Genomic DNA, 16,132 nt, shown 5'->3' with positions numbered 1-16,132 from the left:
CTATAAACCGCCTCCTCATGCTGCTGCCAAGTCTAGAGTCTCTCATGGGTCCCTGTACGGCCTCCCATTGCTGCTGTCTCCATCGCCACACTCTGCTGCCATGTGCCACTTTCAGGTCTCTTCACACTGCTGGTGTGTTTAATTTTTTGACATAGGGTGCTGCAAGATAACGGGCCTCACATAGCTGCTGCCAGGCCCCTAATCTGCCATGGGCCCCTATATACCGCCTCCTCATGCTGCTGCCAAGTCCAGAGTCTCTCATGGGTCCCTGTACGGCCTCCCATTGCTGCTGTCTCCATCGCCACACTCTGCTGCCATGTGCCACTTTCAGGTCTCCTTCACACTGCTGGTGTGTTAAATTTTTTGACATAGGGTGCAGGCAGATTACGGGCCTCACATAGCTGCTGCCAGGCCCCTAATCTGCCATGGGCCCCTATATACCGCCTCCTCATGCTGCTGCCAAGTCTAGAGTCTCTCATGGGTCCCTGTACGGCCTCCCATTGCTGCTGTCTCCATCGCCACACTCTGCTGCCATGTGCCACTTTCAGGTCTCTTCACACTGCTGGTGTGTTAAATTTTTTGACATAGGGTGCAGGCAGATTACGGGCCTCACATAGCTGCTGCCAGGCCCCTAATCTGCCATGGGCCCCTATAAACCGCCTCCTCATGCTGCTGCCAAGTCTAGAGTCTCTCATGGGTCCCTGTACGGCCTCCCATTGCTGCTGTCTCCATCGCCACACTCTGCTGCCATGTGCCACTTTCAGGTCTCTTCACACTGCTGGTGTGTTTAATTTTTTGACATAGGGTGCTGCAAGATAACGGGCCTCACATAGCTGCTGCCAGGCCCCTAATCTGCCATGGGCCCCTATATACCACCTCCTCATGCTGCTGCCAAGTCCAGAGTCTCTCATGGGTCCCTGTACGGCCTCCCATTGCTGCTGTCTCCATCGCCACACTCTGCTGCCATGTGCCACTTTCAGGTCTCTTCACACTGCTGGTGTGTTAAATTTTTTGACATAGGGTGCAGGCAGATTACGGGCCTCACATAGCTGCTGCCAGGCCCCTAATCTGCCATGGGCCCCTATATACCGCCTCCTCATGCTGCTGCCAAGTCTAGAGTCTGTCATGGGTCCCTGTACGGCCTCCCATTGCTGCTGTCTCCATCGCCACACTCTGCCATGTGCCACTTTCAGGTCTCTTCACACTGCTGGTGTGTTTAATTTTTTGACATAGGGTGCAGGCAGATTACGGGCCTCACATAGCTGCTGCCAGGCCCCTAATCTGCCATGGGCCCCTATATACCGCCTCCTCATGCTGCTGCCAAGTCCAGAGTCTCTCATGGGTCCCTGTACGGCCTCCCATTGCTGCTGTCTCCATCGCCACACTCTGCTGCCATGTGCCACTTTCAGGTCTCTTCACACTGCTGGTGTGTTAAATTTTTTGACATAGGGTGCAGGCAGATTACGGGCCTCACATAGCTGCTGCCAGGCCCCTAATCTGCCATGGGCCCCTATATACCGCCTCCTCATGCTGCTGCCAAGTCCAGAGTCTCTCATGGGTCCCTGTACGGCCTCCCATTGCTGCTGTCTCCATCGCCACACTCTGCTGCCATGTGCCACTTTCAGGTCTCCTTCACACTGCTGGTGTGTTAAATTTTTTGACATAGGGTGCAGGCAGATTACGGGCCTCACATAGCTGCTGCCAGGCCCCTAATCTGCCATGGGCCCCTATAAACCGCCTCCTCATGCTGCTGCCAAGTCTAGAGTCTCTCATGGGTCCCTGTACGGCCTCCCATTGCTGCTGTCTCCATCGCCACACTCTGCTGCCATGTGCCACTTTCAGGTCTCTTCACACTGCTGGTGTGTTAAATTTTTTGACATAGGGTGCAGGCAGATTACGGGCCTCACATAGCTGCTGCCAGGCCCCTAATCTGCCATGGGCCCCTATATACCGCCTCCTCATGCTGCTGCCAAGTCTAGAGTCTCTCATGGGTCCCTGTACGGCCTCCCATTGCTGCTGTCTCCATCGCCACACTCTGCTGCCATGTGCCACTTTCAGGTCTCTTCACACTGCTGGTGTGTTAAATTTTTTGACATAGGGTGCTGGCAGATTACGGGCCTCCCATTGCTGCTGCCAGACATGTAATCTGCCATGGGCCCCCGTACCGACTCCTCATGCTGTGACGTTGCAACAAGGTGTAATTCAACCCTACATATGTTAGACCGCCTTTACGAACAGCTAAAGGCCATCACAGATTTCCTGATGTTAAAAGCGGATAAAGGTACTCCCTGTGTAACTTAGATGTCAGCCATTGTCAGCTCATGTGTGACACCTGCGCTTGCTCAGGCCCTTTGAGGAGGCCACGCTATTCGTGAGTCGGCAGGACTATGGGATGAATGAGGTCAAATCGGCCATGGGCCCCCGTACCGCCTGTTCACGCTGATGCTGGTCCCACAGTGTGACCTGGGTCCCTGTACGGCCTCCCATTGCTTCCACTCTGCCATGTACCTCTTTGAAATCTCCTCACACTCCTGCGGTTGTCCATTTTGTCATAGGTTGCTGGCAGATTAGCGGCCTTCCATAGGTGCCGCCAGGCCCCATATCGACCATGGGCCCCCGTACCTCCTGGTCACGCTGCTGCTGAGCCCACAGTGTGACCTGGGTCCCTGTACGGCCTCCCATTGCTTCCACTCTGCCATGTGCCACTTTGAAATCTCCTCACACTCCTGCGGTTGTCCATTTTGTCATAGGTTGCTGGCAGATTACAGGCCTTCCATAGGTGCCACCAAGCCCCATATCGGCCATGGGCCCCCGTACCGCCTGGTCACGCTGCTGCTGGGCCCACAGTGTGACCTGGGTCCCTGTACCGCCTCCCATTGCTCCCACTCTGCCATGTGCCACTTTCAGGTCTCCTCACGCTCCTGCTGGTTTCCATTTTGTCATAGGTTGCTGTATGGCCTCCCATTGCTGCTGCCTCCACCGCCACACTGTGGCTCCAAACACTGGTTTTGGCCCCGTGACTGGCCAAAGGAGTGAAGTGTGCAGTGATTCTAAGATCGACGGCACTCATCTGCATGTCATACTGACAGACAGTATTATTTCTCTTCCCCAGCAGACTCCAAGGGCATTTAAATTAAAGGTACAGTGTTCTGCACTAATATTAAGTCTCTCTGAAGCCTAGAAACACCCTTTTTTAAGTTAAATTCACAGCGAATTTATTCGACTCGAATCGAATATTGTCCACGAATTCGCCGAATCAGTCGAATCGAATTTTTCATTTCTTCGCTCATCTCTAATTATCTTTATTAATGCATTGTTACATATTTACTAATATTTTTTAGACACAAAACTACTATACATTCCAAAATCACTATATGTTCCAAACTAAATTCCATGTAAGTCAGTTTTCTATCCATTTATAGGTTAACATGGTTCCTCATAGGTTGCTAACAAAAGGTCAGTATAGGTTTAGAATTCCAGATACTGGTCCTGACTGGAGAAAGGACATCCATACTGGCTACATGTTATTATAATATTGCAAATATTATATATATTATAATTATTATATTAGATTATTGCAAATACTTCTGGATTTGCTTCATTAACACCCCTTACATTTTCTTCTTTACAACAGAAGTTAAATGGACAGGTCTATAGGTACTGTTGAAGACTTTAATCTATTTTAAAATGTAGGTGCTCAACTCCCGACAGATTTAAAAAACATCAATATTTGAAATATACTAATTACTGGAAGAATAGGTGGCCAAAACAATACACTCTAACAAAAACAATATAAAAAGGTTTGCCTTTACACCAATCAGGTGACTTGTATACACATGTGCTGACAAAGAACATGCTAGCAAGGAGGAAAAATTTCCTTCTTGGTCTGTTGCTGCTTCCTGGAAAGTCCAGTCACAGGAGTGAAGGTGACCTAGTTGTGTTACTCAACTGCAGATTTATACGTTTTCACCAACCTGGAAGTGCTTTTTGCAGGGCTTTGTAAGTCCCAGGACTGGCTAGAAAAAAATAGAAGTCTAAAATCCTTTGACAGGTACAACAACTACATATATTTTTGCAGCTATGTATTTGGGTTTATTGGAGTTTAGCTTTCAAAAGTCTGTAAAATTGGAAACAATTGCTAGGATATACTGAGCTTAGTTCTGTAAGCACTTATGGCACTAAGCCATTTTAACCCAACAGAAGCCAGCAGTCCAGGTGCTCTATTCACATGTACTTTGTCTACTTGTTTCTGCACCACAAAAGCACTACGTTGTTCCACTTTGTATATAGTTAAATAGGATATTTAATATGTTTTCTAACTTGTGGTTAGTCTAGTATGTGGTGCTATTATATGATACCTTGGGTAAATAATCTTTCAAAAACAATTTTTTTTTTTTTTTTACAGTTAGCAGGTCATTTTTAAATTTTCACCACTAAAAACTCACAATTACAGTTTTTGATATTCTGAACCATATGAAGGAAAAATACTTTTCTTGGAGTACAGTACAAGACACAGGATCCTTAGTCTTAACCACAGTTAAATGCAGCTACAGGGACATTCACTATGTAACCCATCCCACTCCCAGCAAGTCTCAGTTTTGTAGCAAGCAATAGAGAGACCATACAGGACAGAGTGGAGGGACCAGTGTCCATGTACTACGTCAAAAAATTATATTTTCTTAATCCAGTTGCTGAGAAGAGGCTGTAACCAAGGGGTAGATTCAGAGAAAAATTTCCTTGGGATATTTCAGAGTAGGGAATAAAGAGGGAAGAAAAATATCCTGGTTAAGGTGGAAGGAGGAAATGGCAAAGTGATAAAGGAGGCCTTAGAACAACTTTATCCGTGTGTAACATTAAAAAAGGCTCTAATTCAGATCCCACTGCACAATAGCAAAGAGAAAAAACACCTTGCGAGTGGGGGTCAGCCAAGGAAATGCCCAAATTACAAATAAAAGCCTTTTTCTAAAGAGCCCAAAAGAACCAGGTTAAGATCCCTGTGTAGCACAGAGGAATGCTCAATGAATGTGGCACCCTACACAAAAGCCTTAATAAAGGAATGAATAGCCAACAGCCTCTGAAAGAGATTGGCCATGGTGGATTTGATGGTACTCCACATGCTGGTTCAGACTGGAGAAAAAAGAAGACGCATCCCACAAAGTACTATCTAGGAAAGAATTTCCTTGCCTTCCACCATGCAAACTAGAACCTCCATGTGTAATAGTAGACTTCCTAGCCTTTAGGAGGATGACCTTACGCCCGTCCCTTAAAACGTGAGCTTCAACAGTCATGGCGTTAAAGCCAGCAACTGAGAGGCAGGATGGTGGACCAGTCAGTATTACAGAGGTCTGGATTATCTGGAAGGGCCTATGGAAAGTTTGCCAAACGTCTGAGTATACTGGGTCAGACAAGGAAGGATCTGTAGGATGGAAAAGAGTAAATCAGGTTGAACTATACCTGTTAAAAAAAAATAAGGTTGAACTGATCCCACAAAGTCACCAGAGCATCCACTGTTAAGGCCCAAAGGTCCATAGACCTGGTAACTTATCTGGCCAAACTGTTGTTGAATCTTTATGCCAGAAGATCCATGTCCGGCATTACCCATTTGTGGTAAAGAGCTTGGTATACCTCCAGGTGGAGACATCATTCCCCTGGATCCAAACACTGTTGACTGAGAAAGTCCGAATGCTAATTTTCCACACCTAGGATGTAAATGGCAGAATATTCAGTTCCACTCATGTGAGAATTAGGTCCACTTCTCACTGAGTGGCATGACTTATGGTGCCTTCCTGATGCTTAATGTAGGCCACCACAATGGCACATTGTCAACTGGATTGTGGTTAAGTGCCCTCGCAGCAGAGAGGTAAAGCTTTGTAGGGACAACCAAATTGCCCTGAATTCCAGGATGTTATTGAGAAGTTGAGCTTTCTCTGACAGCCAGTCCCCCTGTACTGAGATGGCACATGCATGTCCAGTAAGGAGAATGAGGCTGTGCAGGTGCAATGGCGACAGATCCTGCAACTTTTTTTTACAGTGTCCAATCACCTGAAGTTTGCTGCATATAACCCAAGGGTAAGAATACAGATCTTGTGTCCTTGGCTGTATGATTAAGGAAAAAAACACAACATACATATACTTTCTGTTATAAAAAATATAAAAAGAAAATACCAGAATAGTAAAAATACCCCCTTTTTGGAAAGTAGACATGATCTAAGAAGGAGGTTAGACAGCCAGCAGATTTTATCTTAAACCTGAACTCTAAGCAGCTAAAAAAAAAAAAAAGGGTGACCCTCCCCTCATGTACTGTATACTCATGAGTAATGCTTAGTCTAGTCTAGAGGGGTGTATTTAATATTTATTTCTTATATTTTTTATTTAATTTATTTTATTTAATTTTATTTATTTTATTTATTTATTTTCAGTTTATGAGTGTACACTGATTGTTCACATTTATATATATTTTTTTTATTTATAGTGTACACAGAGTGATTTCACAATTCACGCATTGCCCACGATTTGAATCTTGTTTTGATTTATTTTTGCACTTATTTTGTTAAGTATATACTTATTGTTTGATAAAGTATATACCAGTTGATATTGAGGTAATGCACTATTTAGTTTTTTCCATTTTTTTGAGGTACACACCTTATCTGGATTCATGGGAATGTTGAAGTTGGACACGGAGGATTAATTTATTTGGACTTTAATTTTGTTTTTTCATACATTGACTGACACAAAAAAGGTTTTTGTACAATAGAGGGGTGTATTGTAGAGGAATACTTACCTGGCAGTCAGTGAACTTCCTAGCTCTCACTCCAGTCCAAGATTATGGACAGGTTCTTAAAGTGGTAGTAAAGTCGGTTTTTGTCCTTGTACCTACAGGTAAGACTATAATAAGCCTCCTTATGCATCAGCAGTGGTTCCTTTTTTTTGTTTTTGGCTTTCTGATTTTTTTAAATTTAATTTCATGTAATTTGTTTTTGCCGCAGCATTATTGCTGTACACCCTATTTTTCTTTATTAAAAAAAACAGTTTATAGTGCACCAGGCACAAAAGTATTGCACCCAAGCACCAAATTCCCATCCCATGCTCCTAAATAAAAAGTTATAAAACTCCACGAAAAAAATCCCCACCATGTCCAAAAGGCCAACAAGGAGAAGCAGACGCTCAAAGGCAGCTAAAAAAGGGCAAGCAGCCTCTGTGTCCACAGTGAAAAGTGGTGGTCGTGGACATGGTGTATGCTCTGCAGGCAGGGCACACTTGTCCTTTTTTTCCGGTGCTGGCCGTATTATTGAGCCACAACATGCAGGCGAGGTGGTGGAGTGGATAACTAAGCCATCCTTCATCCTCTGTCACCCAGGCTCATACTAGTTCACCTTCCAGCGCAGCTTCCAAAGCAGTCTATTCCACAGGCTCCTTGTCCACAGCTACTCCTTCCGTAATTCCACCATCATGCATAGAGGAGTCACCTGAATTATTTTATCATAGTGTCAGTTACAGGCTGCTGGAGCATGCCCAGCAATTTGAATGCTCTGATGTTTGTTCCCAGGTTGAGGAAGGGAGTGACGTGAGCCTAGAGAGAGGGGGTGCCAATGACAGACAAGAAATTGGCAGTCATGTTCTCATAGCCACAGCATACTGCCAAGTTGGTTCCAGTGACAAGGAGGGTGGATATGATGAGGTCGCTGTACTTGAAAAGTTCTTTATTGAACAAAAAACAAAACAGTTTTTGACAAGTCCTTTATTAATAAAAAAAAAGGCCAAAAAAATGGTTCCATCGTTGTAATCCATCATCATTCATGGCGTTCATTGTTGTCACAATGACACTGACTTGTTGATATAAAAAAAAAACAACACCTGCTGACCCGTCCACACCCGCCAAGCACTTGCTGCATCTGATAGGTCTGGCAGTTGCCAGTCAGATGTAAGATGTGACCGCTAGTTCCATCTGCTAGTTCTGCCCAATTGTTTACATCTGACCGGAAACCGTCAGACCTGTCAGTGAGTCCATGTTGTCGTGACAACGCTGGACGCCGTGATTGACAATGGATTACAATGATGGAACCATTTTTTGGCTTTTTTTTTTTCTTTTAAAGGACTTGTCAAAAACTGTTGTGTTTTTGTTCACATTTTACACTTTTTGGGTGACTGGGTAGGGATACTATGCACCCCATACTCATTCACAATGGGGGGGGGGGGCAGGATCTGGGAGTCTCCATACCCCTTTTATGGCCAATAACTTGCATATAAGCCTTCAAAATGGGCACTTTTGAATTGAGTCCCATGGATTTGCATTATGGTCAAATGTTCGACTGTGAGCCAAACGGGGGTGTTTGGCCCATCACTAGTGTTGGGAAAGACTTTTGCATGTGCTACTACTGTTCAGCAAAAAATAATACAGCAAATTATTTTACAAGGTTCATGAAATGTGAGATGTGTGACATTTTTCTTTTAACTTGAGTGAAGTTTTTGTACAAATTCAGAATCTCTCTTGATTGTCTACTTTGTAATCCAAGATTTCTTAACTCTTTTTGAAGCAATTGTCTGCTTTCATTGCAAAATAACTCAACTGTGCTAGGACATGTTCAAAAACTGATGCTATATCATCATTGATCAGTCTATAGTCTCTGTAATCCAGTCTTTGTTCCAAATATAATACGCATACTCTGGCCATGTGGCATTATCTGTAGAGTTCGAACCAAGCATCAGACTCTCCTTACCCAATATATACATTGATGATTCAATGATCTTTCCTATGATACAGTGTTGGGCAGCAAAGTATCTTCATTAATCTCTGCTTTAAAAGAAGAGATAACGAAAAAAAAAATTTCCAACCAGCCAAATCTCTTAAGACCCTGAAACCATTCTCCAGAAGTTTGCTGTTTCATCTATTCATGTTCTATAGGTGCAAAGTAGATGAATGACTGAGCCTGGTGAGCAGAAAGCTGTAGGCCAGCAACTTGTTTGACCAGTGAGCAAACAATATGGCTGTTTTGCAGTGTATTCTCTCCTTGGTGATTAATCTCCATTTGTAGACTGAACGTTGTACTATTTTGATTCTTACTAAGCGCTGTTTTGATTCCAGGTGATTCAGCAACATACTTAGTTATATTTGCAGCTGTCAGCTCTGTTTAATACAGTTGAAAAAATGTAGTTGTATGCTGCAAATGAACATTTTAAGATGCACATTAAGGTAATTGTTTAAAGGAGAAGTATGGCCAAAGCTATTTTGGCCATACTTCTCCTATAGACCATGGGAGTGCCCTTAGTCTGCACTCCTCTGACCCACTCAGCCAGTCCAGGCTCTGGAGAGATCCCAACCATATGGTCAGGATCCACCCAGAAGCCTGATTGGCAGCTGGCTTAGTCTCTCAGTGAGCCGCTGAGAGCCTTAGCCAGCCCCTCCCGCCTCCTGTGCAGTCCAGTGCTCCTGTGAGTGCTGGGGGAGCAGAGCAGAGAGCCTGACTGACAATCACCATTCTCTGCTCACAGTGGAGAGGGAGAACTGAGTGATCAGTGGTTTTTGGTCGCTCAGTTCTCAGTGTAGAGCCAGTGAGGGACAGATGCAGCATCTGATTGATGCTGCATCCATCTAGGTGAGTATAAATGTTTTGTTTTTTTCCTAACCCCATACTTTTCTTTCAAAGCATCACTTTCAAGATAAGAAACAAAATGAAAGGGAAATTGTTATATGTACCTATAGCAGCTTTTTTTTTTTATCAGTATTCAATAAACTATGTAGCCAAGTTTACAGTATAGCAGAGAAACAGTGAGTGGCACAATAGTGATATAACCCAATCGATATTTACCAACTTTCTGAGAAGTAAAGAGGGACACCTTTACCAATAAGTATATAGGCAAGGGATGCCCCCAGTGACACAGAGCATGATGAAATAATGCCCAAAAAATAAATGATTACACCCACATATAATTAACAATAATAATCATATCCATGAATTTGGGGGCTGTTTAAGAAGTTTGGGACAGATTAACATTTTTAATAGTTACATAAGGACATATTTATTAAAATAATCGTAGATTGCCTGGCAAAACTGAATGTACGTTTGTTCTGTGTAAATGAGGGAAAATCGAATGTTATTTCACTATTTTCTTTCCAGGTCAAATATTAGTAATTCATAAAGAGTACATCATAAAAATAACGCATTATAGACACTAGATGAAGTTTACAATTCTAATATATAAATACTTGTTTACTATGATCATCAGCTCCATCTACTGGCCATAATGCAGTATTTTCCTGACTCACTCTATTCTTTGTAAATTAAAAAAATATGGCCTAGAGAAAAAACAGCTTAGTAATATTTCATTATGCCCCCATTTGCACACAATTAATGTACAGTACATGCAGTTTCTCAGGATGAATACCTCTGCAATTTTTTTGGCTGTATGACATGGGGGTGCCTAGGTGTGCTCCAATGTCAGGAAGTACACTGCTATTGTTCCTGAGGAATTCCAGACAAAAGGTACATTTTTCAGGCCACTTCTTCCACACAGTCAACACTTTTTAATGTTTCCTATAGCATAACAAACTTTACCGCACATAAAAATGCACTGCAATGGACTGAAAATACATCTTCAGCCTAGGTTCACACTACAGCGGTGCGGTAAATCCCATGTGATTCGCACAGGAACCGCACCGCATTCCTGTACAAATCACATGCTATTTATATGAAGTGCGATTGGAGCCATACATTTTGTATGGCTCTATTCGCACCGCACCCGCACCAAAAAGGTGCAGGACCCTATTTTTGGTCCGCACTAGAATCAGATCGCATGGGTAATCACACCTATGCAATCCTATTCTGCACATCTCATCTGTTTTGCAGACTGATGTTGGGGTGTTGCTAACTTAACATACACACCCGCATCGGTTCGTATGAATAGGGTGCGATTCTGATGCAGTGCGGAAATCACACTGAAAATGCTGCAAATTCCACACAGCATCAGTGTGAACCAGAGCTTAGTATTTTGAGAAGAGTTACATTTATATGCATTGGCATGCCTTTTAGGCTAGTTCACACATATGCGGCTCTTTGAGCTGTGATTTGCGTGGAAACGGAAGCCCATTCATTTGAAAGGGCTGCCATGCCTCCTAAAACGTAGGGAAAAGGTCCCTGCAGCATTTTAGGAATTCCAGTCCGCACAGGAACCGCATGTGCAGTGCAGTTTCCAGTGTGGGAGCAATTTCCATTGCGTGCAGTGTGCTGTTAGGAGTAATGGCAGCCATACGTATCCAGTATATTATGGTGGTTGCGGCTGTGGGAACAGGTGCGGACCACAGCGGGAACCACCCACGCAGATGTGAACCTAACCTTAAAGTGATATTAAAGTGCTAGTAAGCTCTCATTTCTATTTTTATAATGAAGCTTACCTGTAGGTAAAATTAATATCTCCTAAAAGTGCACCGCTTAGGAGATATTCTACAGAGCTGCAGCCGATGACATCACCGGCGCATGAGCTCTGAATAAATGGCATACCCGTGCCATTCCTTCAGAGCTGTGTGCCGTGACCGAAACTCCCCCACGCACGCGCGGGAGTGATGTTATCAGTGGCTCAGCCATTCAAGCAGCTGCAGCCCGTGAACTCGGAAAGAAGAACTAGTGAAGATGGAAGCCCCGTCAGCGGTGACAGCGCGCCACTGGAGTGCTTCATTTTAAGGTAAGTTTCACATAATGTGTTAGTATACAATGCATACTAGCACATTATAATAGTACTTTGCAGGGGGAAACTTTTTTGTTAAACAGGTTTACTATCACTTCAAAGTGTTACTAAACCCACAACAGTAAAATCAGTCTGTATATGCAGTAAAGCATGCTTGTCCTCGACTCATCTCCTGATAGAAATGAGCCTTGGGGGCAAGCTGCACATGCTCAGTTTGATGTGTATTGCTAGAGAGTTTTTTGTTTCTTGGGAGAGTGCATGTGATCAGCACAGAGCCAATAAGCACTGCCCAGACATCCTCTGTCTGATCAGGGGTCCTGCGACTGCATCATAGGATAGTGAGAGGAGAATGAAAACTCCTTCTACAAGCTTTAACCAGTGCTCTGCTGGACACTGATAGAAGTCACAAGACTGCCCTAACTGCTAATGAGAAAAGGTACTTAGCAGTTTATATTTACAAAAATAATTGCACTTCCATGCTCTGTGTACTGTGGGAGACCAGATAGAGTGAATGCAGGGTCCTGGATTTAGTAACACTTTAAAGACATTTAAAAAAAAATAACAAAGATGTTATACTTACCTGCTCTGTACAGTGGTTTTGCACTTCGATCCCCCTCATCTTGCCCCCCAGAGCAAGCAGGGGACACCCAAGCAGGCTTGCTCCTGAGCCGCTGCTCTGTATGTCCATTCAAACACTCAGCCGTGGCTTCACTCCGCTACCCCCCTCCTCATTGGCTCACTTGCTGTGATTGACAGTAGTGGGAGTGAATGGCTTCTGCTGCTCTCTCAATCAATGAGGAGGAGGCTCTCGTGCATATTGCTGGATTGCAGTGGGGCTCAGGTAAGTATTAGGGGGTGCTGCTGCATAGCATGCATGAAGTTAAAAAATCTTAAGCTTTACAACTGCTTTAAAGTATTATTGTAAACCCAGGACCCTGCATTCACTCTATCTGGTCTTCCTCAGTACACAGAGCATGGAAATACAATTATTTTAGTAAATATAAACTGCTAAATATCTTTTCTCATCAGCAGCATTGGTTAAAGCTTGTAGGAGGAGTTTTCATTCTTCTCTACCTGTCCTATGAGACTGTGAACCCCTGACCCTTTGTCTGGCCAGTGCTGATTGGCCCTGTGCTGATCACATGCTCCCTCCCAAAGAACAGAAAAAAAAATCAAACCAAACTGATTATGTGCAGAGTGACTCCTAGTGCTCTGTACTATCAGCAGATGGATTGGGGACAGTAGACGAAGGGGAGGATCAGAGAAGACAGAAATAAACAGCCTTTTTACACAATACAGAGGATTAACCCCTTAGGTTTCACAGTAAGTATAACAAGCATGCTTTACTGCATATACAGACTAATTTTACTGTTGTGGGTTTAGTAACACTTTAAGGCTTAGTTTGCACTTGCAGTTGGGAGTGGTAAAAACATATGTTTGAGCAGTATTTTCACTGCCCCCCAACCACTTCAGCTAAGCTGCAAAAGTAGCCGTATGTGGGTATACTTATGCTGCGGGCATGATTCTTTGCATTGCATTGGAACAAAAAATCTTCACTGTCCAGGGGTGTATTTTATCACAAGGCAAACAAGGCATTTACCTAGGGTGGCATTTTTCAGGGGGGGGGCAGCACTGCCCCTTGGGAGAAGGGACACACGCGGCTTGGGGACCTGGTGGATTCCGAGAGATGCTGTGGGTTTCATGGCGGTGTGTGCACAGCATGACTCTCGTTCATGGCGATGTCCGGAGCTGTGAAGGTTAGTTTATTTCTCTCTTTCACCATGGGGGACATTATGGGGGGCAGTGGAAGGCAGGGGTGCTCTTAGTCAATGTAAAGCTCTTTCTGCAGGGGGAGGGGGCAATTTTTGTGTTGCCTAGGACAGCACAAAACCTAATTGCACCACTGCCACGGTCCCATTTCTGTGATTAAAGCTATGCCACTGTTGCAGTATGGTAGTGTGGGCTTTTAGGGGTTAAAACAGTGGTGGCATATCGCCCCCTCACTGCCTGTCAAACACCTCTGAAAAGCAATTGTTCTTGGTCAACGGTTGTGTAACCAGGCCCTAGCAGTGGCCTGCTAGGGCAGCACAGTGGCTAAATGGTTAGCACTTCTGCCTGGCAGTAGTAGGGTCATTGCTTTGAATCCCAACCATGGCACCACCTGCCTGGAGTTTGCATGTTCTCCCTGTGCCTGCATGAGTTTCCTCCAGGTACTCCGGTTTCCTTCCACGCCCCAAAGACATGCTGGTAGGTGAATTAGCTCCTGTCTAAATTGGCCACAGTATGTGTATGTATGAATGTGAGTTAGGGACCTTAGATTGTACACCCCTTGAGGGTTAGGGACTGAAGTGAATGTACAATATATATGTAAAGTGCTGCGTAAATTGACAATGCTATATAAGTACCTGATATAATAAAATAGCAGTGCCCCCTTTGACATAAAAGCAGTTCTATTTTTTCCCCATTCTATCCAAAACAAAAGAAAAAACATTTGGCTGGATATACACTTTACATACAAACATTCATCTATAAACATGTACGGAAAGAGATGACGAAATCCTTCGATTGGTGCACAGTTGTTATTAGCGCATGTGTACATCTAAACATATCAGAACAGAAGCACTAAAGGAGCTATGGTGACAAGGTTGTAATGTAGTTACCATGTCCTGGGGTGTCTGTGTTCCTCTTATTCTTCCAGTGTCTGCACCAATACAGAATTTATCCCTGTGTTTTTCAAGTAATAGCGAAGATTTGAAAGTCATTTTGCAACTCGGGCAACGTAACAAGTCCGTCATTGTGGAAAATCAGTTGGACTTTCAAAGTTGAGTTTCTCTTTTTTAAAATTTCAGGGATTTCATCCTCCTTCTTCCTTGGCTTGCACTTTCCAGTAGTAAACTCACATGTTTGGCTTTCCAAATTAAAAAAAAATTAAAGTTGAAATGATATTCCTGCTATATATTAAAGTTATTTCAGGCCCTGAGTTACTTTACACTAATTGTTGGTTGAAATGTCCCAGCTTCTGATTGTAGCCTTGCCCCTCCCCAGGTTCTAACAATGACAAGTGGTTGGCAACCTGTGTTTGTATGTAACCATCCTGAACTCACAGCAAAGCTACAGCGACGGATTAGAAAGGCTTGGGAGTGACACCTACAGTTAGACCCATGCACTGCAAATCCTTCAACTTCATTGCTGTGTTTGCATAGAAGTAATTCTGTTAAGATTTTCAGAAGCGCAAGCTGAGTGAACAGAATGTTTCTTTGTTTAATTTAACCCGCTATATACCAATGTCCACTTTGATTTCAAAAAGAAAAAAAAAGCACATTGCTGCTCTTATCTATAATTTATCGCGCACCTTTGTTAGACGGAGTTTTGATCACAAAAGACATCACGAGGCATCACAGATGATTCCAGTTGCACGGCTTTTGCAGCCGCTAATGACGTAAAAATCATATGTGTTGTTGGTCTCTAATAGTAATGCGCGTATCTCAAATCTTATTTAGAGTCCATCTCCATATGCAAAGTGCAGAAACCCATAGCAACCACATTTAATTGGCTTAAGGTAATCAGATCAGCGTAAGATGAATGTCCCTCAGTTCTATGGAATATTGCACTTTGCCTTATAACATTAGCCTGACTGCCTTTTATTTAGTAATTAAATTGGTATTAAAACGGAGTTCTGGCCTCCGCCACCTCCCCCCCAAAAAATTAAAAAACAGCAGCTACAAATACTGTAGGGCATTTACTGTACCTGTCCATGCATCCAGCAGTGTCTTCACCCCGAGCCGATTCTTCAATCGGCTGTTGGGTGCTGGGACCGTCATTTTGACTAAGGAAAACCAGCAGTGAAGCCTTGCCTGTTCCCTACTTAACGTGCATTGCTCTTTGTGAATGGGCCGCAGTTCTCTTGTGATGGATATGGTAAAATGCCTATTCGGTTTCCTGTTGAATATATACATTTTTCTATACATTTTATACATATCTACTTTTATACTTTTTCATATTTCTAAATATATGTTGTGTGTATATCTTTTGTCTGCTGGGCTTTGCAGTCCTCCTTAACTCAAAAATGTTTGTTCAGCGATGTTCTCAACCCCTCCCATCGAGCTGTGAAGATCTTGTACCTAGGCCTTGAATATGTGAGGGAGTAAGAGATAACGGGCGACAAGCAAGCTTCAAGTTCCTGCCTTCTTTCTATATTTCTGCCAACCAAAATGTGCTTTTTAGACTATGACCACATTTACATAATAATGACGTATACTCTATTGTTCTCTGTGTATAAAAGGTTAAGCACCGCCCTGCAATGAACAGAGATGAGGACGTGGTTATACTGGACAGTTGTCAGTGTGATCATTTTCCGGCGTGCACGTGCAATTCATTTCTCAAAATTAGGAACAGCAGCAGACATCCAACCCTGAACCCAATTGTGGTTCTCACGACCATTGTACTCTGGGAT

The 16,132-nt window shown here is 43.6% G+C and overlaps 1 protein-coding gene across 1 annotated transcript in view; it reads right to left on the bottom strand.

The window, feature by feature from the left end:
• Positions 1 to 14,709, bottom strand: part of LOC149467975 (coiled-coil domain-containing protein 17-like) — a 97,045-nt gene extending 82,336 nt beyond the window's left edge. The window contains exon 1 of the mRNA XM_089670872.1: positions 14,340 to 14,709. Within this exon, the coding sequence (XP_089526998.1) occupies positions 14,340 to 14,474 (135 nt within the window). The 5' untranslated portion in view covers positions 14,475 to 14,709. The remainder of the gene's footprint in view (positions 1 to 14,339) is intronic.
• Positions 14,710 to 16,132: the final 1,423 nt, after the last annotated feature.

This window comes from Staurois parvus, unplaced genomic scaffold, assembly GCF_062004578.1.
Source record: "Staurois parvus isolate SC_StPar_1 unplaced genomic scaffold, SC_StPar_1.0 ptg000096l, whole genome shotgun sequence".
Classification (NCBI taxonomy): domain Eukaryota; kingdom Metazoa; phylum Chordata; class Amphibia; order Anura; family Ranidae; genus Staurois; species Staurois parvus.
The sequence above is the reverse complement of the archived record's forward strand: the minus strand, read 5'-3'. Positions and strand labels throughout refer to the sequence as shown.